At 50.9% G+C, this 22,497-nt stretch overlaps 1 protein-coding gene and 1 long non-coding RNA gene across 3 annotated transcripts in view; one reads left to right on the top strand and one right to left on the bottom strand.

Moving 5' to 3' along the window:
- Positions 1-22,497, bottom strand: part of dgkg (diacylglycerol kinase, gamma) — an 81,106-nt gene that overhangs the window by 26,561 nt on the left and 32,048 nt on the right. Inside the window, exons 5-21 of one of the 2 annotated variants that reach the window (XM_088930664.1) lie at positions 22,317-22,379; positions 21,024-21,293; positions 20,181-20,321; positions 19,091-19,140; positions 18,603-18,677; positions 17,807-17,926; positions 17,294-17,411; positions 17,058-17,146; positions 16,774-16,890; positions 14,828-14,926; positions 14,601-14,708; positions 13,930-14,003; positions 13,089-13,163; positions 11,075-11,160; positions 10,348-10,437; positions 9,838-9,998; positions 1,587-1,651 (exon numbers count right to left, since the gene is read on the bottom strand). In XM_088930664.1, the coding sequence (XP_088786790.1) occupies positions 1,587-1,651; positions 9,838-9,998; positions 10,348-10,437; positions 11,075-11,160; positions 13,089-13,163; positions 13,930-14,003; positions 14,601-14,708; positions 14,828-14,926; positions 16,774-16,890; positions 17,058-17,146; positions 17,294-17,411; positions 17,807-17,926; positions 18,603-18,677; positions 19,091-19,140; positions 20,181-20,321; positions 21,024-21,293; positions 22,317-22,379 (1,801 nt within the window). The remainder of the gene's footprint in view (positions 1-1,586; positions 1,652-9,837; positions 9,999-10,347; positions 10,438-11,074; positions 11,161-13,088; positions 13,164-13,929; positions 14,004-14,600; positions 14,709-14,827; positions 14,927-16,773; positions 16,891-17,057; positions 17,147-17,293; positions 17,412-17,806; positions 17,927-18,602; positions 18,678-19,090; positions 19,141-20,180; positions 20,322-21,023; positions 21,294-22,316; positions 22,380-22,497) is intronic. The other variant, XM_088930666.1, reaches the window with a different exon arrangement.
- On the top strand, positions 13,032-15,324 carry LOC148822355 (uncharacterized). The gene is made up of 2 exons (XR_016093905.1): positions 13,032-13,141; positions 15,145-15,324. It is a non-coding gene; the product is annotated as an uncharacterized LOC148822355 (long non-coding RNA).

The following is a 22,497-nucleotide window of genomic DNA, read 5'->3' as shown; positions in this document are numbered from 1 at the left end:
AGGGAAAGGCAAACAAATTACATTTTTCAGAGTTGCTAGCCCTTTTTTCCATTTTCATTCTTTCTTGCCCAAAGTGTAAGAAATAAGGTAACAAATGTGATGTGCTATAGAAAAATAAAACAAACAGAATCTGTGATCACCTGCCTTTGCTGGACGAAAGCAACAGAGCCAGACCGTGATACACAGACCAGACAGCGCTGGTCATACATCATCAACAACCCTAACCCTGAAGCCAACAGCAACAGAGTCAGATCATGGTACACTGACTGGACAGCGCTTGTACACATCATCAACAACCCTAAACCTAAATCCCACAGTGACAGAGTCAGATCATGGTACACTGACCGGACAGCGCTTGTACACATTATCTACAACCCTAAACCTAAAGCCCACAGTGACAGAGTCAGATCATGGTACACTGACCAGACAGCGCTTGTACACATTATCTACAACCCTAAACCTAAATCCCACAGTGACAGAGTCAGATCATGGTACACTGACCGGACAGCGCTTGTACACATCATCAACAACCCTAACCCTGAAGCCAACAGCAACAGAGTCAGATCATGGTACACTGACTGGACAGCGCTTGTACACATCATCAACAACCCTAAACCTAAATCCCACAGTGACAGAGTCAGATCATGGTACACTGACCGGACAGCGCTTGTACACATCATCAACAACCCTAAACCTAAATCCCACAGTGACAGAGTCAGATCATGGTACACTGACCGGACAGCGCTTGTACACATCATCAACAACCCTAACCCTGAAGCCAACAGCAACAGAGTCAGATCATGGTACACTGACTGGACAGCGCTTGTACACATCATCAACAACCCTAAACCTAAATCCCACAGTGACAGAGTCAGATCATGGTACACTGACCGGACAGCGCTTGTACACATTATCTACAACCCTAAACCTAAAGCCCACAGTGACAGAGTCAGATCATGGTACACTGACCAGACAGCGCTTGTACACATTATCTACAACCCTAAACCTAAAGCCCACAGTGACAGAGTCAGATCATGGTACACTGACCGGACAGCGCTTGTACACATTATCTACAACCCTAACCCTAATGTCAACAGTGACAGAGTCAGATCATGGTACACTGACCGGACAGTGCTGGTCACACATCATCAACAACCCTAACCCTAAAGCCCACAGTGACAGAGTCAGATCATGGTACACTGACCGGACAGCGGACAGCGCTTGTACACATTATCTACAACCCTAACCCTAACGTCAACAGTGACAGAGTCAGATCATGGTACACTGACCGGACAGCGCTTGTACACATTATCTACAACCCTAACCCTAACGTCAACAGTGACAGAGTGAGACTGAGGCACACTGATTGCACAGCAATGGTTGAACAACATAAAAGAGCTCGTGACTAAAGCTGCTCTCTCTTGTTTTGGAGGACAACTACAGGCAGGAATGATTTTGTAACAGCACAGAGCCGAACAAAGTTTTGCCCTGTCAGAGAGACAGATAGAACACCGATATCCATGAAAACCAGCCCAGCTGCTGATGGTGCTGCGTGCTCACCCTGCCAGGGATGGCCGGGGTCGTACCTGCTGTTGAACTTCTCCGGGTGCTTCTCCCTCATCAGGTGGAAGCGGTGTGCGATGGAGGCGTCCTGCAGGAGACACAGAGACAGAGAGGCCTCTCAGTGGACAGGACTAAGACTGCGGTCGAAGTCTCACATTGGACTGCTGGGAGGTTAGCTGCTGTGAAGAACCTGTAGCACAGGGCTCTAGAGTAGCCAGGTGGAGAATTAGGGCCAAACACTGGGTAGTCAGTGTCTTGATCCATTCATTCACAGGAAGCAAAATTAAACAGGTCATCCAAGCTGTGGGACAACAGCCATATAAACACAAAAAAGTGAGGGGAACAAAGGAACAGTAGCTAAATAGTGCAATTTTTTAATTTATAGACTTCAAATGACTTTTATTCAAATGAAATGCTACCTAACACAGTATCATATTCCAATGCCATTGTCAGGCAACCCATTAGTATGTGCCACACTGCTTCGAGGCCTATAAAAATATTGGCTATGACGTCATCGTGGATTTCACTGTGGCTCCAGGGAAAGAAATCTCACATGACAAAAGGCGCAGAGGTTGTAGTTAATGAAGGCTTAAAACAAAGCTTTAAAAAACACAACCTCAGCTAATGAAGGGGATGAGGTCACCGTAACGGGCTCAGATGATCGGATCAGATAACGGGCTCAGAGAGAGGTGCATACTGGCCTGGGCCACGAGCAAGCAGCTACTCAGTCTTTGACACACAGACGCTTTTCAGGTCCAATGCTTGCCAACACTGCTGAGCAGGAGGACACACGGGGACTCAAGCCCGAAGGGACAATGTTTCTTTTTATTTTTGTTACTGTTCCCCAGACTGAAGGAACCAGCCAGTCCTTCCACACTCCCTGGCTGGGAAGGAGGGAGAGGAGGAGGGCCGGGGAGGTGTGGGGGCGTCAGGGCCCTGCCTGCTGTTACAAGAGGACAGAACAGACGAAACAGGACGGGCATGGAGGCAGAGGAGAAAGCTCGGGGAAAAAAACCTCACCGCTGTGCGACACAATAAAAAAAGCCAGGCGAGAAACAGCGGGGCACTGCTCCCGCACGTACTGAGCAACAGCGCGCGGTGTTGGGGATGTGGCCGTGCCCTGGCAGCCCCACGCGCGCCCCTCGCCCGGGGGGCAGGAGATGGGCCACCTGCAGCCCGCTTCCTGGAGGACCTGCAGGTGCTGCGCCTGTGTCGAAAAATCAGTTACTCTGGCAGTCGGGCCCTGATTCAGCGGCGCGTCGTCCCGCCCTCCTCCCATCCGCGTGATTCCCACATTATCTACCATCAGCCAACACGTCCTAAAATAGATCAACAGCCGAACTGACACATCTGTGCGCTCTCTGCCTCTCGTGTGGGAAACAACAGCAACTGTAACCGAAGTGAGAGGGTCTGGTGCCGACAGCGACAGATGTTCACTTTAAGCGCACACGGCTGTATAAGTAACGGGCTGCTCTCACAGTAATAGAGCAGGACTGACCACAGATTTCTTTTTTGGATTAAGGCTGGTTTTTTTTTGGGCCTGCCCCTGCTTGCTCTGTGGAGCTTTGTGGGCCGTGTCTCTGGGCGAGATCTGAACCGCGATGTGGTGGATCCTGACTGAGGGCAGGCCTGCTCCTGTCTCTGCTGGTGAAACCGGGCAGCTTGTAGGGGGAACATGAAGAGGGGACAAGTAGTAAACTACTACTTTAGCGCATTTCCAAACGGCAGTGAGAGGCACTTCTCTACCCAAAGGGTTGTGTGAGTCTGGAACTAACTACCTGGCCACGGTGTTGAAGCCTTACAAGAAATTGACTGGATGAGAGTGTGGGATCAAATAACTACGCACTATCAAACAGGCTGGATGGGCCCTTGCCTGTAACCCTCTACTCATGATACAGCAGTAGAGTGAAGAGTATGGCCTCAAGTGTTATACTACTGAGTGGACTCGATTAGCAGAATGGCCTCATCTCATCTCCAACCTTAAGAACATGAGACCACATGTGACATTTGCAATAAGCCCTCGCTGTTTCTCAGATCAAGGCCACTTTTGATCTTGTTATTCGAACTGTGGACGTGGAAAAAGTTGCCTGAAAATGTCACCTGCAGCCAGCTGCCTGGGCGAAAAAAAAACATCCATTCTGCTGGGTGGCCATTTGGTGCTGCTCAATTGTTTTAACATCAAAGCGTGCTGCCGTGGCACCGCTGTGACCGCACGGCTCTGGTGTCCACACTCTCCCAGAAACGAGGAGATTACGGGCAGAAACCACAAAGCCTGGAGGAGCGGCGGTACGAGAAACGCTTTACGGCGTCACAGCCCCGCTCGGCCCAGTCTCTCTGTGTGACACGTGTGATCACAGCCACTGTTTCAACACCTATGCACTGCCCAGCCGACTCTCCTCTGTCGTCTGGCTTTCTCTCCCCTTGATCCGCGATGACTTCATCATTCAATTATTGACTGAACGGTCTATTTTAACACTGTTCTGGGCCTCTAGGCCCTGTGGTTTTGGAGCTCCTTCTAAAGCCCGCAACCAGAGGTGAGCACCTCTAGCTCAGACAAACAACACGCTAATCTTTGGCAATTTTAAAATAGAAAAAATAGAGCACACATGGTGCAGAGTCATTGAGAAAGATTAGCTGCTGCACGAGGATCTCCGCTGCAGACTGACTGACAGTGCACTTGACAGTACTTGCCCAACATGGCTCTGGAGCTCCCTCTGTCCCAGGGAGTGAGGTCATGGCTAGTCACAGGGTGTGCATTTAGCAGGCTTGGATGGGGGGAGCTAGGCGAGGGTTTGGGTCGGGGGGGGGGATCTGTTTTTTCTCAGAGCCTATCTTTAAGATGGGCCAGGTGTCACTCAGCACGGTCGTTCATTACCAAGGTAAGCTAGTCCGAGTCTGGCAGCATGACACTTCCTGTCACTGATACTTCCCCTGACCTTCAGCCCGTGCCAGCAATAACGCACCTCCCCCCTTCAGCGCTGGAAGTGCCATAGCTGAAGCACTGCATGCTATCCCCTGAGCCAGCGCTGTAACACAAATACAAGGTTCAAATCCAAGCTGCTCTTGGAATTCTGTGCACAATTAATAAGTAATGAATATGAGAAAGCCTCTGGTAATGCACAGCATTGATGATTCCTGCTCTGGGGAATAATGGTGATACAGTACATAAAGAAGCCTAATGACTGCACAAAGCAATCACTTCATCTCTAGCCAACAGTCTGGGGTGATTGTGCTGGTAATGCATGGGCTGATGTAATCCTTTTAACAGTTCACACAGGTGGCATCCTACTTGGCCTTTAGGGCCTTTAGGGGAACCTCCTTATTTGGGGATAAACACTATAAGGATACATCATCCTCAGACAGGTTCTGTTGCACATCTGGACCCATATCTGAGAAAACCATAGTGCATCTGACTTAAGTGGCTGATATATGAATGTTCCTGCAGTCATTTTTAGGCTACTAATCTAACAACTGCATACAGAGAGACAGGCTCTCCTTTCAGGCAATTAGCTGAGTGATTCCTAGGGATTGCAGTTATTTGATTACGTGCAGACTTGATCGATTTCCCGTACGAAATATCAGTTACCATCAAAACAAATGTTCAGCATGCAGGGACAGCGATAACTTAGGAAGCTTTGGAAATTTGGTGACTGAAGGACAGGTTTCATGTTACTATGGGGACCTCAGGGACCTCATGATAATCAGTAGTTCTGTTTCTACAGACAATATTGCAATGTGGCTTTCATGGCAGGTGGGAAAATGACACAAGCCAGCGCATGATCCACATCTCATCAAAGCTCTGTTCCCTCCAGCGGATGAAGGCGAGGAGGGAGGGATGGGCAGAAATATAGGGACTACTGCAATTTCAGTCACCTTTTACTTTCCCAAACAGAGCCCTCGAGATCGGAGCCGACTGCTCAGGTGTGGCTCAAGCGGACAGGGCCAGCGAAAACTGCTCACGTGTGAGGGAACTTTGCACGAGCCACCAATGGGGCGGCAGTGCTGACCAGGGTTCTGGACTGCGAATGGGACGCCGGGGTGGGTCAGAATCCCAGGTGCGAGGCTGCAGTTGTGTCCCTGAGTCTTGCTCCACTAAAATCCCCAGCTGCGCTGGTGGCTGCTTTACTGGACTTGCTTTGGTTAGAAGCATCAGCAGACAACCTCGTTTGTGGGTTTTGCCCGGGGGACAGGCAGGCCCAGGGCACCTCTGTTCTCTGGCAGCCCTCGGGCGCGCCGAGCACCTGACACACTCCGGCTTGTGAGCCATGAAAACAATACCCCTCGGTGGAGCTCCTACAGACACATCTTTGTTTTGTTTTGCGATTGTCTTTCTGTCCTTCCCCGTAATGCGCTTCCGAGCTGAAGGCATGAGAACGAAGCTCTTTTAAAACAGGCAGTGGGAGCCATATCCAACCTGCCAGAGAGTAGCCACCAGGGATGTGTGTGTGGGAGGCGGCGTTATGTAATGTCTCTGCAGTGTTTCGCATTCCAACAAGTTAGTGCCACTTTATTGATAATCCTTCCTGCCTTTTTTTTGTCTTTTTCTGAACTCTAAAAATACTTCCTCCCCCCTCCCACTTAAAGACGGCAAACGCTGGCTTATTTTTACCACGTTGTATGCAATCGCTCGCAAAAAATAAATTGTTTTTTCATTAGTGGCTGAAAAAAATGACCAAAAAAGTACGGAGGCTTGAAGAAAGATCACTTGAAAGGCGTGTGAAAATGGGATCCTTGTTATGATCCCGTTGCCGATAATTAGTGAAGGAATGGTGCAGAACAATTTTCTCCTTACATCCCCGCCACTGGCAGAATGAAAGGGAAATTCAAGGTCCCAGGATGTAAATTCACTCAGAGATTAAATAAGGGTATGAACCTTGTTCATTACTAGTTTCACAGACATTAAAGAAGCTGATTTAAAATTGATAGAGTACAGACCAAAAAAAAAAGCTTCAGAGAAAGTAACATTAGATCTCAGCAATGGTACAGCACTCTCTGCACGTTTTTGCTGATACTCTGTTTGAGGATTAAGAGTGTCAGTCAGTTACAGCTCAGTAGAAGGAAGGAAAGGTCTCCAGCACATTGAGGAAACAGTCTTCCGAGCTGTAAACGAACACCTTCAGAGTATCCCCGCGCCCGCTCTCCTCTTGGGCCTACGCGGAGTTCTAGAATGCTGCAGCATTGCAGGTCATAGGTCATGAGGTCCACAACACCCTATCATCATCCCCAGCTGAGCTGATGCTAGGATTTCCGAATGTTCCTCTTCAGGCATGCGGAGAGCGACTGACGGCCAGGAGCTCTCCCACCGCGCCCCAGCTGTCCCTCATGCCAGGCCTGTTACCTGGCTCAGGTAGGCAGGGTGGGTCATCTCCACTACACAGCGGCTCATCAGGGCCAGAGCTCATCCTGGTGTCACTGAAGTTGAGCGAACAGAGAGCATGTGACTAGCCCCCCGGACAGGACGCTGGAGTCTACCCCCAGCAATGCAAGCCCCTTTTATACAGCTGTATAAAGTACTTTGATCAAGATACAACAGCACTGTCTGCAGCAGATGAACCCACAACCTGTCCGTCTTGAGTCCAGAAATTTACCCCCCTACGCTACACTGCCCCCATTAAGCTGCTTAGCCTGGAGCAAAAAGTCAAGCGATTAATAATCTTCTGCCATCACTTGGCCAGCAGGATTAGCTAACACTGAGCTAAAAAAATGGCGAAAAGGAGGGCTATCTACATTTTCTCCCAAGCCAAAAAAAAAAGAATTGACTTGGTGCTTATTAAAGAAGTGAATGTTATTTCACCAGTGATTCTGTGCAAGTTCACAAGTTGGATGCTTGTGAACTTGCTGTTGGATGGTCATCAGACTTGTGAAAAACTGTGAAACAGCTCATGAGCTTAACATTTCAGAAGAGATCCTGCTGTGTCACTCCTCAAAAAAGCAACCGTATTATAGCCTTCCTCAAACAGTGTAAGGATTGTAATTCACACTTTCCAGCGCAGACACGGCCTGTAATTACTCTTTTTGAAAACGTGTGCAAAACACAGAGAGAAAAAAAAGCTCAGTGAACACGTGAAAGCAGATCTGTTAGCTGCCCAGAGTGTAATCAGCTACTGCGTATCTAGAGAGCAGCTGACATATTCATTATCTGTGGTTACAGCAGAATCCTATGACTGCCTTACAAGAACGCAGCTGGGGCTATACTTTCTTATAAGACTAATGACTTTGATCTTCATCTTTGTGAACTTGTAAGTATACAGGTTCATAAAGGTTTGTTTTGTACTAACCATTTAACGGGCAGTGCTACAGTATGCAAAGGAACAAGTAATGGGTTTATTCCATGCTGAAAAAAAGAAGACAGGAAACACAACGTTTCATTGATCTACACAGGCAAAACACCCAAGGTGGAGAACAGAACAGCGGAACAAGAAGCTCTCGTTCTTCGTAGTCTTTAGCTAAACACTTTAAACAAGTGGTAGCAACCGTGACAAATTTTCTGTCCAAAAAAGAAATAAAGTGATTCATTATTTGGACACTGTTACATCTAATGCACTTAAATGAAACACTGGATTGGTTTCACTTTCTGAAGCTGGCATAACTGCTTGTTTATTTGATGGGGTTGTTTTTTCAATGTCAGGTGTCTTCATTACATTTACAATTCTTTTTTGTTATTTTCCTTTCTTTCGTATCTGATGTGATTATTTACATTGACAAGTCAACATTAACCAGTGATGAATGAAAACAGAGGGATGACAGCTGTGATGAAAGGTCGATCGATATTGACATGCACTTTAAAAACTGTCATGCAATCATGGATTCTAATGACCCCACTAATAAGGACCTACATCATTTTCCCCATGACTCTGCTCTCTGCAAGAATCGCTATTTCTCATTTATACACATGCAGTATAGATGAATATTTGGTCATTAGGAAGTTCACATCTAGAATCTATTATCACATTAAAACATGTGTGACTGCATTACAGAAAGGGCTGATTGGGTCGTCAGGTTCTTTTCTGGGTTGTGCTTACCTTGCCTGTTGCAATGATGTGCTGGTCTGTATTTTCTATATGGAGATGTACTGACATACCCTTGCCTTTTCTGTTCATTTGGGAACATTATTATCTGCAGAGGGGAGATTTAGGAAATGTAGACTAGAATACTGGAGCTCGCCTTTTGAACTGGGAAGCTTCCTTTATTTTCTGTCTTTCGTATTGAGAGAATTGCCCATGAAGGGATTTGGAATTCCTACAATGGACAACAGTCTTATCCAGGGTGTCCTGCTCTTCCAGGACAAGCTCTGAATTGTCACGGGATTGTCTATGGATAAGTAGATTCCTACTAAGGGAAGGATGGAGTTGATGCACTTAATTCTATTCAAAAACAGAATTTCGGATTGTGAAGCCTCTTATGAGCATGGTCCGTCTTTATTTATTGTTGTTTTGTCCTAGTGATCTACCCTGGTTTGTGCTGAACATATCCATCTGGGTTTCAGATGTTACCGGGACTGCTTGTTCATGGTGTAGTTAATGTAGCTGCGCTCCAAACTGTTTCAAAAATAGTATTTAGCTCTTTCTCCGGGGATTGAAGAGTTAACTTCAAAATACAGCAAAAACTCCCATTGAGAAACTTGTACTTGACCTCCCCCTGCCCTCCTCCAGTTAAATGTGTGTGTCCATTATAGTTATTGCATTACAAGGGAAGATAAAGGGTTGCCAGGCAACCACAAAGTGGCTATTCAGATGTTTTTCAGTTAAAGGAGAATTGCAATAATTAAATTGCCAGTCTGTAATAGCTGGCCTTGAATTTGCATCATGAATCTGCAAATTGTTTTACTCCAGCCTGAGCGAGCAGGGCAGGTGTCTGTCTGAATTACAGGGAGAGCTTTCAGAGTGTTATCAGCAAGTCAGCCGCCCGTAAATCAAATCCAGCTTCTGCTGCGGAGCGGGACTCTGCTCGGGACGGAGGAATCACCGCACGACAGTCATCTCGCGCTCAGAGTCCTGCTTCCTAATGAAACGGACGCCTTGCTCTGAAATATTCAGATGAAACACAATAATAATTTATGCTCCTTATCTTTATTTGACTGTGTTTTTGTCAAACTGCCAGACATGTGAGAGGCAGACAGAAATAGACCTGAAATCAATCCAAGGTTCGTTCCCTAACCGACTGGGTTTTGGGGGAGTATCAGCTGTCTGATAAAGAGCTTCCCGGATGGGCCGGACAGGGTGTCCCTGTCCCGGGAGGGGGACTGGCGAGGCGCGTGTGTGGACGGGCTCTTACCACGCCGATGGAGAAGTAGTTGTTGACAATGCTGTAGGGGACGGGGTCACCCTTCTCCTCCTTGTTGTTGGGGATGACGTCGATGCTCCAGCGGTCCAGGACCACCTCCGTGCTGTGCTCAATGTCCCGCAGGAACTTCATCAGGTTCCCTCCCTCGTAGCCTGGAGAGACGGCGAGACGCTGATTCACTGATTCACAGTGGTGTCTGTTTGTGCCTCTTCCCAGCGGACAGAGACACCTCAAGCCACTAACACCCCGCCCCCCCACGCACAGACGGCCCTTGTATCGCATTATCGCACTTACACACAGGACACAATGCAGTCAAGCCACATCCCCGGACACCACTCCAGCCCTCTGTGCACACACACTGTCACCCCCACCTTCGATATTACACTCCACCTCCTCATTGGCATCAATGCCTGGGCTTGCACACACAGAACTGCTCGGGCTAGGCATGCTGACGAGCCCTGTCCCACCCCGACCCCCGACCCCCGACCCCTGACCTCTCACCTCCGCCCCAGCGCAGGCAGCGTGCCAGGTCGTTGCCCGTACCCAGGGGCAGTACTGCCACAGGAGGATGCCTGGTGTAGTTGGCCTTGTCTGCACACAGAGGAGGAGGAGAGGTTAAGAACAGTTGAAGAACAGAGTCACAAGTGACCCATCGGGTCAATAAGCAGCCAGCAACCAAACATGCACCCAGAAGCTGAACATACTTCATCCATCGTGTCTCTTAAAGGCCAGTTTCCAAAAGCAGAAGAAAGCAGAGGCTACATTATGTTTACATGGTCCTGTTGTCCCCAGACTTTGTTTTACTGTATTGGCCAACATCTAAAGCTCAGAAAAGCAATTTTATTTCAGAAAATGATGCAGTGTCATATCCATGTGCCAGCTTCCATCGCACAAGAGGAGTGTGCAAGTACAATGCATCTCTTCTGTGTCTCAGCCCTTCCACCACCTGCCACTCCTGGTCAGCAAATTGCTCAACCATAAATCAGCGCAGGATAACAGGAGTGTGTGGACAAGTCCAAGGCTCATGGCTCATGGCTCATAAAGGCCAATTTCTGTCTATTTTAATGACCCTTCAGTTCAATCAATTAGACAAAAATCAAAATCAACAGTCTGTGTGAAGTATTAGCAGTCTTGAGATGTGTCATCGGGAAGAAGGAAGCAATTGCAATTATTCCGCAATATTGCTCCCCCTTCTCTTAATAAGGCTGCACTTCTTATGGATGCCCACCGATGCAGTCCAAGATCCAGCCCACTGTCCCGTCTCCTCCGCACGCCAGCACCCGGAAATCAGGGACATCGTGGAAGAAGTTCAGCCTGAGAAAGACAGAAGGAGAGGGAGAAAGTGTGAAACAGATTCCGCTGGCCTGTTGCTGATGCACAGAGGGCAGTGCGATCGCTGGGCCTGAGCGAACAGACACACCTCTACCTGTTGGCCTCTGTCTGCTCTGATGTGTGAAGGTTGTGCAATAAAGAGGCAGGCCGATGGCTGGAGAGATGATCTTTTTTGTATTTTTGCGTTTTGCTTTGATTGGAGGCCTAAATGTCACTTGTCTACTGCAGCACTTCCCTGAGCGCTGCTCTGTGTCCTGTGAGGGGCTGCAAGCCCTGTGATCTTCAAAGGGGCTTTAATCTGGCAGTGGAGCTGCCGGCCGCCTTTAATCTGCCCCTGTGGGTCACCCCACACGGGCTGCGCTGACCATGTGGCTGTGGTATTGCAGCAGCATACGCTGCCCCCTGCTGGACAAGGATCTGAAGAGCTCCATCAATCCAGCTGAGGAATTTCTTCAGACCCAGAAAGAAGACGGGCAACAGTGAGGATGTCTCTCAGTGCTCACAGGAGAAATCAACATGGACTACCTTCCCTCTGGGCACATGTTGGATAGGCAGAGCACATGCAGGGAGGGCTCTGTCTGTGTTTACACAGGGGAATCAACGAATTAGCTTCTCTCTAGCTGCAGAGCAGGTACAGCACAGGAAGCATAAAACAGTACGCAGCCTTTGGCACAGAACCGCCGGAGCTTTGTGGCTGTACAGAGCAGAAAGCACAGATGTGACGACCTGTCAGGCTCAGCTGGGAACATGTAAAACAACAGGCCTGGTTTGCTGCCTTGCTCAGGCAAGGGAGCGACTGAAGCTCTGTGTGTTTTTCCATATTCAGTGATATCAAAGGGAACGGGCGCTTTGCTGCTGTCCGCCCAATTGTAGGCTTTTCCTCTCGGCTCTCAATAAAGGTAGAGCCAGAGAGAAAGAGGAGGAGGGGGGGGCGGAGGGAGAGAGGCAGACAGGCAGGCTTCTCCTTATATGGCCATGGAGAGGGTCTCGGCACTGCCCCGGCTCTCTGAAGTACCTCTCTCTCTCGGAGGCAGGGATCATGCTCAACGAGCTCTTGACGGTGAGTCCTGCTCCTGTCGTGACTGCAGGGGGCGGGGGGGGGGGGGGGGGGGCACTCACCTCTTGTGCCCCCATAAGAGCAGAATGCCAAAGGCCTGTTGTTCGGGAATATATGGAGGCTCAGCGTCTTCCTTTCTTGTTTTACAAACTAAATGCTCCACTTCCTGCCTTTCAGCTGGTTCCCCTGCAGTGCGAGAAGGGTGTATGCCCAGCTCTGCTCTGCACAACAGCTTAAAATGCATTTGAATTCCTTAGTGATTCACAGGCTCAGTGTTTTGCATATCAGTGAAGAGGAGCTGCGCTGTAAAACTGCTGTTGCCTTTGAATGCTGGAGCTGAAATTGCACAAATTGACCAGCCAGGAGATGGTCAGCAAGCGGGGCTGACTGCGGACAGCCAGAACAGATCGCTTCTCAGGACTGGACCCTGTCATTCGTGTCCCACTGCGCACGAGCTGCGCTCTCTCAAGCAATTTACCGACAGTACATCACCTAATCCATGAATAAGTAAAAACCTGATAAAAAAAAATCTTACCCTGGAAACAAATGGTCTTTAACTCTTTCATTTTTGAAAACCAAAATGATCATTACATTATCAACATCATTTTATTATTATTTATTAGGACACTGTCAAAGAGGTATGCCTATCCAACACAGACAGACAGAAATGTGGCATGTCTTTCATTATGCATATTCTGCACTTTGTAATAATCCCCCCATTTTTTAACATTTGCAGCGTTGCAAGCAGCTGGAGCCGTTTCTGCTGTGTTTGTATGTCCCGGGACGACAGGAAGGTGGATTTGAATGCTGTGTCCCAGGGCAGTACAGAGCAGAGGAGCGTGGGAAGACTCACCCGGCCACGGGTCCTCCTCGGTCCAGACTGTACACCTGCCTGGGGTTCAGCAGGTACTGGAACTTCCTGAGCACCCTGCCGACACACACACACACACCCATCACTTACACTCACCGGACCAGCACGACAACCAGGGGGCATTTCCCCTGCAGGCCTCTATTTAAACTGTTTCTACACTCTTCGTCCAATCAGACAGCTGGCTTTCATTTTGTAGAAGCCCAGTAGATGTGTATTGTACTGCCCAGTAGACTTGCTTTTGTACTGCTATTTGAGTTTCTTGAAAAGCTCTATTAAATAAAACTGTGTTTCTGTAGTTAGGGGCATGTGTGGCTAAGTGGGTGGGTCTCTGGATTCACGACTGTAGAGTTGCAGGTTTGAGTCCTTGATGCAGACACTGCTCTTGTAACTGGAGTGAGAGACTTTAACTCAGCTTCTGTAGTTGTCCCAGCCATATGGGACCAGTATTGTGTGGACTGCTTCCCCATCCAGTGAGGGAAACCTGTGCTCTCCAGTCCACTTGACTCTACAGACACTAGGAAGAGCTTGGGCCCGATGGGACAGTCAGATATGAGCTTGCTTTTTCTTATATCTTCCACCTGATCTAATGAACATGAGGAATATGATGTGAGAGTAAGGGACTTCAAGATTATTAACTAAAAAGACAGCAGGACCCTTTGTGTCAGAAACTGATGTGGTAGGCCTGGTGTGGTACAGTACGTGACAGTCCCACAACCCTTTGCGTCAAGAAGTGGTTCTCAGGTTTGAATGCGCTTCCCTGTAGTTTCAGCCCGAGGCCCCGGGTTCGAGTTTTACTGAGAGACAGGAAGAGCAGGAGCCTCACCTCTCGCCCTGCCGCCCGCCACTCTTGGGGTTCACGAGGACCAGAAGGGGGTGTGTTCCCGGCAGAGGGGTGATCTGGACAGGAAGAAAGTGTTACCTGGACACATCACGCACTCTTTCAAGCACACCTAGGCAAACCAGCACATGTACACAGACACACTGACACAGACCCCTGACACAGACCCCTCACACAGACCCCTCACACAGACAGACTGAGACAGACCCCTCACACAGACAGACTGACACTGACCCCTGACACAGACACACTGACACAGACCCCTGACATAGACCCCTCACACAGACAGACTGAGACAGACACACTGACACAGACCCCTCACACAGACAGACTGACACAGACCCCTGACACTGACCCCTGACACTGACTCCTGACACAGACCCCTCACACAGACCCCTGACACTGACCCCTCACACAGACACACTGACACAGACCCCTGACACAGACACACTGACACAGAGAGACTGACACAGACACACTGACACAGACCCCTGACACAGACCCCTGACACAGAGAGACTGACACAGACCCCTCACACAGACCCCTGACACAGACCCCTCACACAGACACACTGACACAGTCCCCCAGGTAGAGAGACACACAGAAGCAGGGAGACACGGAGGCTCACTGGGCCGGGCCTGCCCTGCCCTTGTTACCTGCAGCCCCTGGCCATCTCCGGTGAACTTGAAGCTCTGGGTGTTGTCATCTGGGCTGGTGCTGGAGGGAGACTCGCCCTCACTGCGCTTTGCATTAGACTGCCGTTCCTGGGAGAGAGCGCGAGAGGAGGAGGAGAGGGTTATCGGGCTGCTGCAGGGTTGGATCAGGGAGATCCTGCTTTTAGAAAGGCAGGCTGGGGTGAGGGGTGAGGGGTGAGCACTCTTACCAGCACGACAGGACAGATGCAGGAGGGGAGCAGGGTGTGGTCCTTCAGCTGCCCCCCGTCACACTCTGGCTTCACATGGGACGCACACTTATTGTGGAGCTGTGAGGAGGACAGAGAACAAGGGAGGCTGAGAGCTTCACTTCACTGTGCTCTACCATTTTCAAAGACAACCACTGCATTCTTTTCATGACGGCCTGAGGTCAGGAGATGTGTTTTCTTGATTGCCAAATGCAAACTAATAATCAGCACAAATAATACAGAAACAGACTGGACTTGACAAGTAAAGAAGGCTTCTGTTTTGTGTTTCCTTGATACAGGACAATGCAATACCCTGGCCTGACTGGAGGTGAGCTGTGAGCACTGGCGATGACGGGGCTCCCCCTGGTGGAGACTTTCAGAATTACAGCACATTCCTTCAGAGGGCGCTATCAATTCTGTTTCCTGCTGGGTCTGTTCCAGTTGTTACAAATAGTATCATTAAATTAAAATTAGCTACAGCACGGGTAGCTGGTCCTGGTCCTGGGGAGCACAGCCTAGCATGTCACCCTTCCATAATTGACTTTTGAAGACCTGGAGAGCAGGCGAGCTTTGATCGATTCGGTCAACGAACTGTTTCAATGAAGCCCAGTGAGTGGCCCCCTTGGTCTTCGAACCTGCAGCTACAGAGGTGCTATTGTCTTTTCAGATCACGTCTGAGCTGCTTGACTGGTCTGAGTGAAACTGCTCCAAGGCTGTATAAAGTGCTGTTTAAGGGTGACCTGAGCTCTAAAACCTGCTGGACTGCCTTGGTCACCCCTGAACTGCAGTAACACTGGACATTTAAATCCAGTCGATCACCTGATCACCTGATCTTTAACTGCCTGTAATCTCTGTCCGCATAATAGTTGGAAGTGGCAGGCTTTTGGCCTCAAAAACTTCTGATCATAGAAAACAGACCAATTGTCTGGATGGTGCTTAGAGCATCTACAGCCGATGGCTCAGTACAGAGTGTGCATACAAGCACAGACACGAGGCTGTGAACTTAATTACACACAGTAAGAATATACTTCTGTTCTCATCTGTGTGACACTAAACCTGATGGTCAGCTGCTCTGCTGAACGTGATGTGCACAACCCCCACAAACAAGTTTACCTCCAAGGGATATGCACTGTAAACATGTGGAAGTTGGGATTACAGTAACACATTTTTTTAAAAAAAAGAACAATTCCTAATGGATCTCACAACACCAATGAAGAGCTGCCCCACCCGGGTGACACACGGCTGCTCTTCTGCACCGGCAGCCCTGCCGCACTGGAGGTCAGGGGCAGGAGAGAGAAACTGCTGCACCAGGTAGATCACAGGGGAGCTTCGGAGCCCAGAGTTTAGCCAGGATTATGCCCTGCTCTTGCGAACAGAGCCTCGGGACCGAGATCTCATATGAAGGACGATGGACAATAGTCAAATAGTGCCAGCAGCTATATCACCCTGCAGCTCACAGCTCACAGTTGGCAGCCCCACTAAAGCTCAGCAGGTGTGAGCCTGGCCAGTACCAGGATGGGAGACCTCCTGGGAAAGCTGAGGCTGCTGTTGGAAGAGATTTTAGTGAGACCAGCAGGGGGCGCTCACCCCGCGGTCTGTGTGAGTCCTAATATCCCAGTATAGTAATGGGGGCACTATACTGTAAAAAGGCGCAGTCCTTCAGATGAGATGTAAAACTGAGGTCCTGACTCTCTGTGATCATTAAAATTCCCAGGGTGTTTCATGAAAAGAGTAGGGGTGTTACCCTGGTGACCAGGACAAATCATCATCATCCAGGTGGGGCTGCACACTGGTGGGGGTGGAGGGGATCCCCATTACCTGTAAAGTGCTTTGAGTGAGGTGTCCAGAAAAACGCTATATAAGTGTAAGGAGTTATGATTATGATTATGATTAGGATTATTATTGATGTGCACCAGCGGAGTACTCACTGTGATCTGGCACCACACGCAGTGCAGGCCGGTCAGGCCCTGGTAGCACTTGATGCTCTTGTGGCAGCGGTCGCACTTGGTGGGCGAGTTGCCCTCCACCCACACGTGCTGCATCACCTGCCAAGCCAGGGAGGGCAGAGAACAGCACGGTCAGAGCGAGGCGGCGCAGGCGCCAGTCCCAGATCACACAGCCTCTTCAGCAAGCCCGCAGCGATGGCGAGATCCCCGAGGGGCACTGACCTACTGCTGCCCGGGCCAGGCGGGTGCGGTGGGCTGGTACTCACATTGGTGTGCCTGCGGGACTTGGTGTAGGTGCTGATGCAGGCAGCGATGTCTTTAGACACACACCTCTCGTGGACAGTGTACTTGCAGACTGAAACACACAGCAGGGAGGGGGGGAGACACTGGTTCAGTCACGTCAAGGGGTGAGGCGTGGGGGGGTCTCTGTACGCTCTACAGGAGTGACAGACAGACAGTGCGTTTCCGCTCCTGACTCAGGAGCAGGCGCAGAGCGACTCACAGGAGCAGCACAGGCCCTGCTTGCGCACGCCCAGCAGCATGTTGAGGCAGTAGTTGCAGTAGGCCGGCTTGTTGAAGTGCTTCAGTCTCCAGACGTGCTGCCCGTCCTCGCGCACATTCTGGGGAGAGATAGAAGACACATGGAGGGCCAAAGATGGAGAAGAGGAGACACTTCTTTACACAAAGAGCTGTGGGACATGCTGTTGAGGATGATGCACTGGCTTCCTTCAAGAAACAGCTGGATAACCTCCTTGGATTCATTTGGCAGTTTACTGCCAGAGAGATGAGATGGGCCAACTGGCCTCTCCTCCTTTGTAAAGGTCTTACACTCGATCTGAATGTATGTGTAGAGATGTTGGTGCACCCAAGGTGCCATCAATGTCCAAAGGAGGTTTTCTTTTTTGTCAAAATGACCAGCCCTGGCACCCGTGGCACCATGCTCGGAGTTTCTCGTATGCCGGGGCTGCGAGCAGGCCTGAGCAGCAGCTGCTCTCTGGGATGCCGGCTTGCGTACCATCTCCATGCCCAGCAGCACCAGTAAGGGGATGGTCGTCATGCCCCCCCGGATCCACTCCTCCAGGGTCACAGTGCCGTCTCGGTCGTAGTCGATCTCCTCCATCATCTCCTTCAGGATCTAGGGCAGAGACAGAGAGCCCAGAGCATGGGTGAGGGGCAGGCCAGAGCGCAGGGGCTCATCCTGCTCAGAGTGACTGACCGCAGGGGACCCCCTGCCTGGATGGGTCGGGGGGTCCCCACTGACAAGGGACCGGAGCTCCTGGGGCAAAGCCCCTCTCTCAAAGTCCAGCAGACAGGGACTCGAACCCGTAACCAGCCAGTTCTGAGTTCAGAGGTCCAACAAGCCTCTTGTCCCACCCCTCCCAGAACTCTTCTGTCTCAGTGGAGGTGTCCCGTTGAGTTGCAGTTTACATGAAGCATTGAGAAAAGCACAGTTTGAAAATAAGCAATGCAAACCCACCGCTGATAAATGCAACGGTCTCTCTCCTGAGGAGCTGGTCTAGCACCGCTGTCTAGCACCTAGCAAACTCAGGCGCGGTGCTGGTGAGGCTCTGAATGCTCTCCTCCCTGCACCCTAGCAGAGCGGAGACTCGCAGGGGCCCTGTCTGAGCTGCCCAGACACCGTGGCCTGCCCTGAGGCCTCGCGGTTGAACTCACGCCCTCACGCATGGAGCCATCACTCTTTTCAGCAAAGTCCCGGGCCTCAGCTGTCCAGCAGCTGACATGGCTCTGCGGCTCGTGCCCTCCCCGGCGCCGGCGGGTCTGGGCGCGGGCGGAACCGGACGGCACCTTACCGGCCGCAGCTCGGTGGAGTCCCACTCCAGATACTCCGCCACGTGGACCATCTGAGTGATGATTCGATCCAGCTCCTGGGGGACACAGGCACACACACAGGCATAGACCCCATGCATTAGTCACCCAATCTGTCCTACAAAAGCCAGCAGATCCCGCAGGAACAAGCACAGTAAACCTGTAAGCAAACCTACTGACTTACTACACAGTAAACAGACAAGCAGGAAACCCTGAAACCGCATCAGAAATGCGTTTCAAAATGACGATTGGAAAGGCTGTGGTTTCTTTGTGAAGTTCCCAAGTCCATTTACAACGGGAACAGCGGATTCCCACTGCAAATCTAAAATCTAACTCTTGATTAGAAAAAAAAACTGCTACCAGTCTGGATGCCCATCGACCCCATATCTGAGAGGGAACCCCAGAGCCGTCGCAGCCCAGTCGGACCTCCAGAACGCGGTCGTGGATCACCGATGGGTACTGGTGGACTCACCGAGCTGTCCAGGAGGCCGTTCCCGTCTGTGTCGTAGAGCCGGAACATGACTGCAGGGACAGGGGGTGAAGACGGTCAGACAGATCAATGAACACCTTCCTCTGCCCTTCGGGCAAGTTAACACTGATGACGACTTCAGAGAGACTGGAGTCAGAGATCGGGCTGTCCTGTGCCTTGTCGAGCTCGCCGGCTCTCCCAGCCCGTGCACACCCACTGCGCGCCGTGCTCAGGGTCCGAGGGAAGGAGCTCATCTGTAAAGCTTTCTAGTGAATGTGCTGCAGCAGGTGACAAGCTCTCACCCGTCAGTATACCTGATCTCTCCTTTAATACTGGGGGTGCGAGCAGCAGGCAAATATCAAATGAGGAAAATGATTGGTTTCCTAGCCAAAACAGAACATTACAGGCAGTGTCTTTTTAAAATAGAAAAGCAGGGAAATTAGCAAAAGTCAGAGACAGCTGTACTGGAGAAGCCATCATTGCTGCCCAGACCTTGATCATGACTGTTTGTTCTTTACCATCCCATGTTGGTTAATTAGCAAATCCTCTCAGGCTAATGAACCATGTGAGTGCTCGGCTTGCAGATTTCCATGGACTTTCCTCCACAGGCTCTCCGGCCTTCCAAACCCAGGCAATGAAGCCATCAGCAGGGACACCTATCGGATCCCACAGTACCAGTACCATCGCAGCTCTGTCTGTGACCGGCCCACAGTGACCAGATGAACTCAGACAGGACAGGACAGGCCCTCCTCCTGCCTCCAACTGAGCAGGACTCCTTTAATAACCCGATGAGGTTTCTCACTTAACAGCAATGAGCTTATACCTTCAATAGTCATGAAAACATTAAAAATGTATTATATTACTGTATTACAGCTGATCATGTGGTCAGATGTTGGATTTAGTGCCATGATTTGAATGTGTGGGATCCTGTACGGTATTCAAGGTTTTCCCGAGGCAGGGTCTGAGTGTACAGATGGTCCAGGCATTCTGGGAGCGAATATTCCACAAAATACGGAGACGGACACTGGACACAGTCAGCCTGTCCCTCTCCCGCGATCTCTCCCTCCACCCCCCCACCCCCCCCAAAACTCACACTCCAGTTTGTCCTGGGGGGTGCCCCGCTCCAGCAGGGACAGGTAGCACACGATGTCCTTCAGGAAGACCACCTGGGGGGCCGGCTTCTGCGGGGCCTGGGTCCTCCGCACGGACACGCGCTTCTCCGAGCTGCTGCGCTCTGCCGACGGGAGCAGAACGAAAGGCCTGGTTCAGCGCTGAGGCGCGACATTCCCAGAGCGCGGGCGCTGGCGGTGCTCGGCCGCGCGCGGAAGTTCTCAAGGATCCCAAACCGAGGATTCGGTGAGCGTGCCCGAGTGGCACAGAGGAGCTCAGCTGTCCAGCTGCCCCTCCAGCACTGAGACACACCATGCAGGCTCAGCGTGGAGAGGTGACTGCGCTGTGAGCTTTACACTGAGGAAGTACATGACGATTTGATTTATAAAGTCTCTCAATTAATAGGAGAGGTTATAGACAGCGAAACTAAATTGTTGATATGATAATGCCTAATGTGCAGAATAACTGTCCAAGCAGGTAGTTGCGTCAGCATGCGTAGGCTGCAAAGGAACAGGTAAAGGTTTATTCCATGCTGAAAGGAGAAGAAAGGAAACACAACGTTTCGGCTCTTTTTTTTTCTCTTTCCAGCGTGGAATACACCTTTACTTCCTTTCCTTCCTTTGCAGAATAATTGGCTTCTTATATGTGGTAAATCCCTCAGCCTCTTAAAAAGCAGTGCACACTCCTAGACACAGCAGAGTGCAGGAAATCTGAGAGCAGTCTCTGCAGAAATAACAATAGCCCCCCAACCACAAGTTTCCCCCACCACCCCCCCCCCGGTTTGCAGGGCTGTGCATGCATGATCGATTCAGGGGCGACACCTGACCTGGGGACTGTGGTGCGAGGAGGGGAGCGGAGGGGTTCTTGGCGGGGGCCAGGGCACTGAGAGCGGCCCCCAGGCCCCCCCCCACTGGCTTCTGCTGGGCGCAGGGCGACCTCTGCTGGCCACCGGGGGTACTGCCGCCTGCCCCCGAGCGCTGGGACGAGGAGCGGGAAGAGGAGGGGGAGGTCGTCGCCCCCGAAGCAGATGCCATTACCGCGCCCTGGTCAGGGGTGTGGCGTCCCATGGCGCTGAGGATGCTCTTCCCGTTCATACCTGCAGGGAGCGGGCGACAGAGGAGGGGGGAGGGGCGGGAGAAAGGAAGAGTCAGCGGGCAGCGTGAGCGGAGCCGGAGAGACAGACACACTGCCCACACGGACACAGACAGGCGGGGGGCAGGCCACCGCAGGAGGGCCGGAGCGGGAGACGGGGTGGGGAGGGAGAGCTGGAGTGTCAGCGCAGTGCCACTGGCAGGACAACTCCCGTCTCTGCGGTTTCCGAGACCACTGGCGACGGGACTGCGGCGCGCGTGCTGACGTGGCAAACTACGTCACCCACGAGCACAGAGACGGGAGACAAAGCTTGCAACACTGTGTCTACATGTGGGAGTGGTTGCTATCCTGGATGACCCAAGGCTTCTGGTTTTCATTGCTCTTAATTGGTTAGACTAACTGATCTATACTTGGCAAGTAGAGGTCATCTTTTTCAAGGGGTTCTAAGCCAGATGGAGCCAGGCAGTTAAGCAAATGAGGCTTGTGGGATATACTGTATGTATTGCTGATCTGCTGATCATGAACGGGTCAACAAGCAGGAACCTTTTGAACGGGCAACTTCATAAGCAAGTTGAGAAAAGAAGGGCCAGAGTCCTGCAGGCAGTTCTTTACAACGACATTCATGCTGTTGAATAATTGTGGAACCAAAGTTCCCGAGTGCAGAAATGTTAAAAAGGTCTTAATCAAGAAAGAAGTCTAATTAATGAGATCAATCAGCCTGACTGATTAAGAGCTTCGCTGGAGTGGAGTGCAGAAGACACAAGGGCTCTCCCGGATCGGGGTGGAGACCCTGTGCAGGATATGTGTGCTGCACACTCACGGAGGCAAGCCCACAACACGAGCACTCAGCAGCACTGCGACGGATAGCGCATTCGCGGCTCTGATGACCTCTGGGGGGAAAGAGCTGCTTCACATCCCACAGCACAGCCCAGACACTGAACACACACGTATCTCAGCACAGCCACGGAGCACAGACCACAGCGCCGAGCAGCGCCACTGGGCCACCAGTCCCTGGCACAGCGGGTACCTGTTATGGGGGCGCAAGCAACCTCGGTCTGAATGGAGATGCCGGCATCGATGGACCGGGGCTCTGCAGGAAGAGAGAGAGAAGGGGCGGGGGCGAGGAGGATCGTGCAGAAGCAGACAGAGGGGCAGGGGGAAGGGGGCCATGGAGACAGACTGTCAGTGTCACTCTGAGGGGTGAGTGC

The sequence above is a fragment of the Atractosteus spatula genome, chromosome 13 (assembly GCF_055471065.1).
Source record: "Atractosteus spatula isolate fAtrSpa1 chromosome 13, fAtrSpa1.hap1, whole genome shotgun sequence".
Lineage (NCBI taxonomy): Eukaryota > Metazoa > Chordata > Actinopteri > Semionotiformes > Lepisosteidae > Atractosteus > Atractosteus spatula.
The sequence above is the reverse complement of the archived record's forward strand: the minus strand, read 5'-3'. Positions and strand labels throughout refer to the sequence as shown.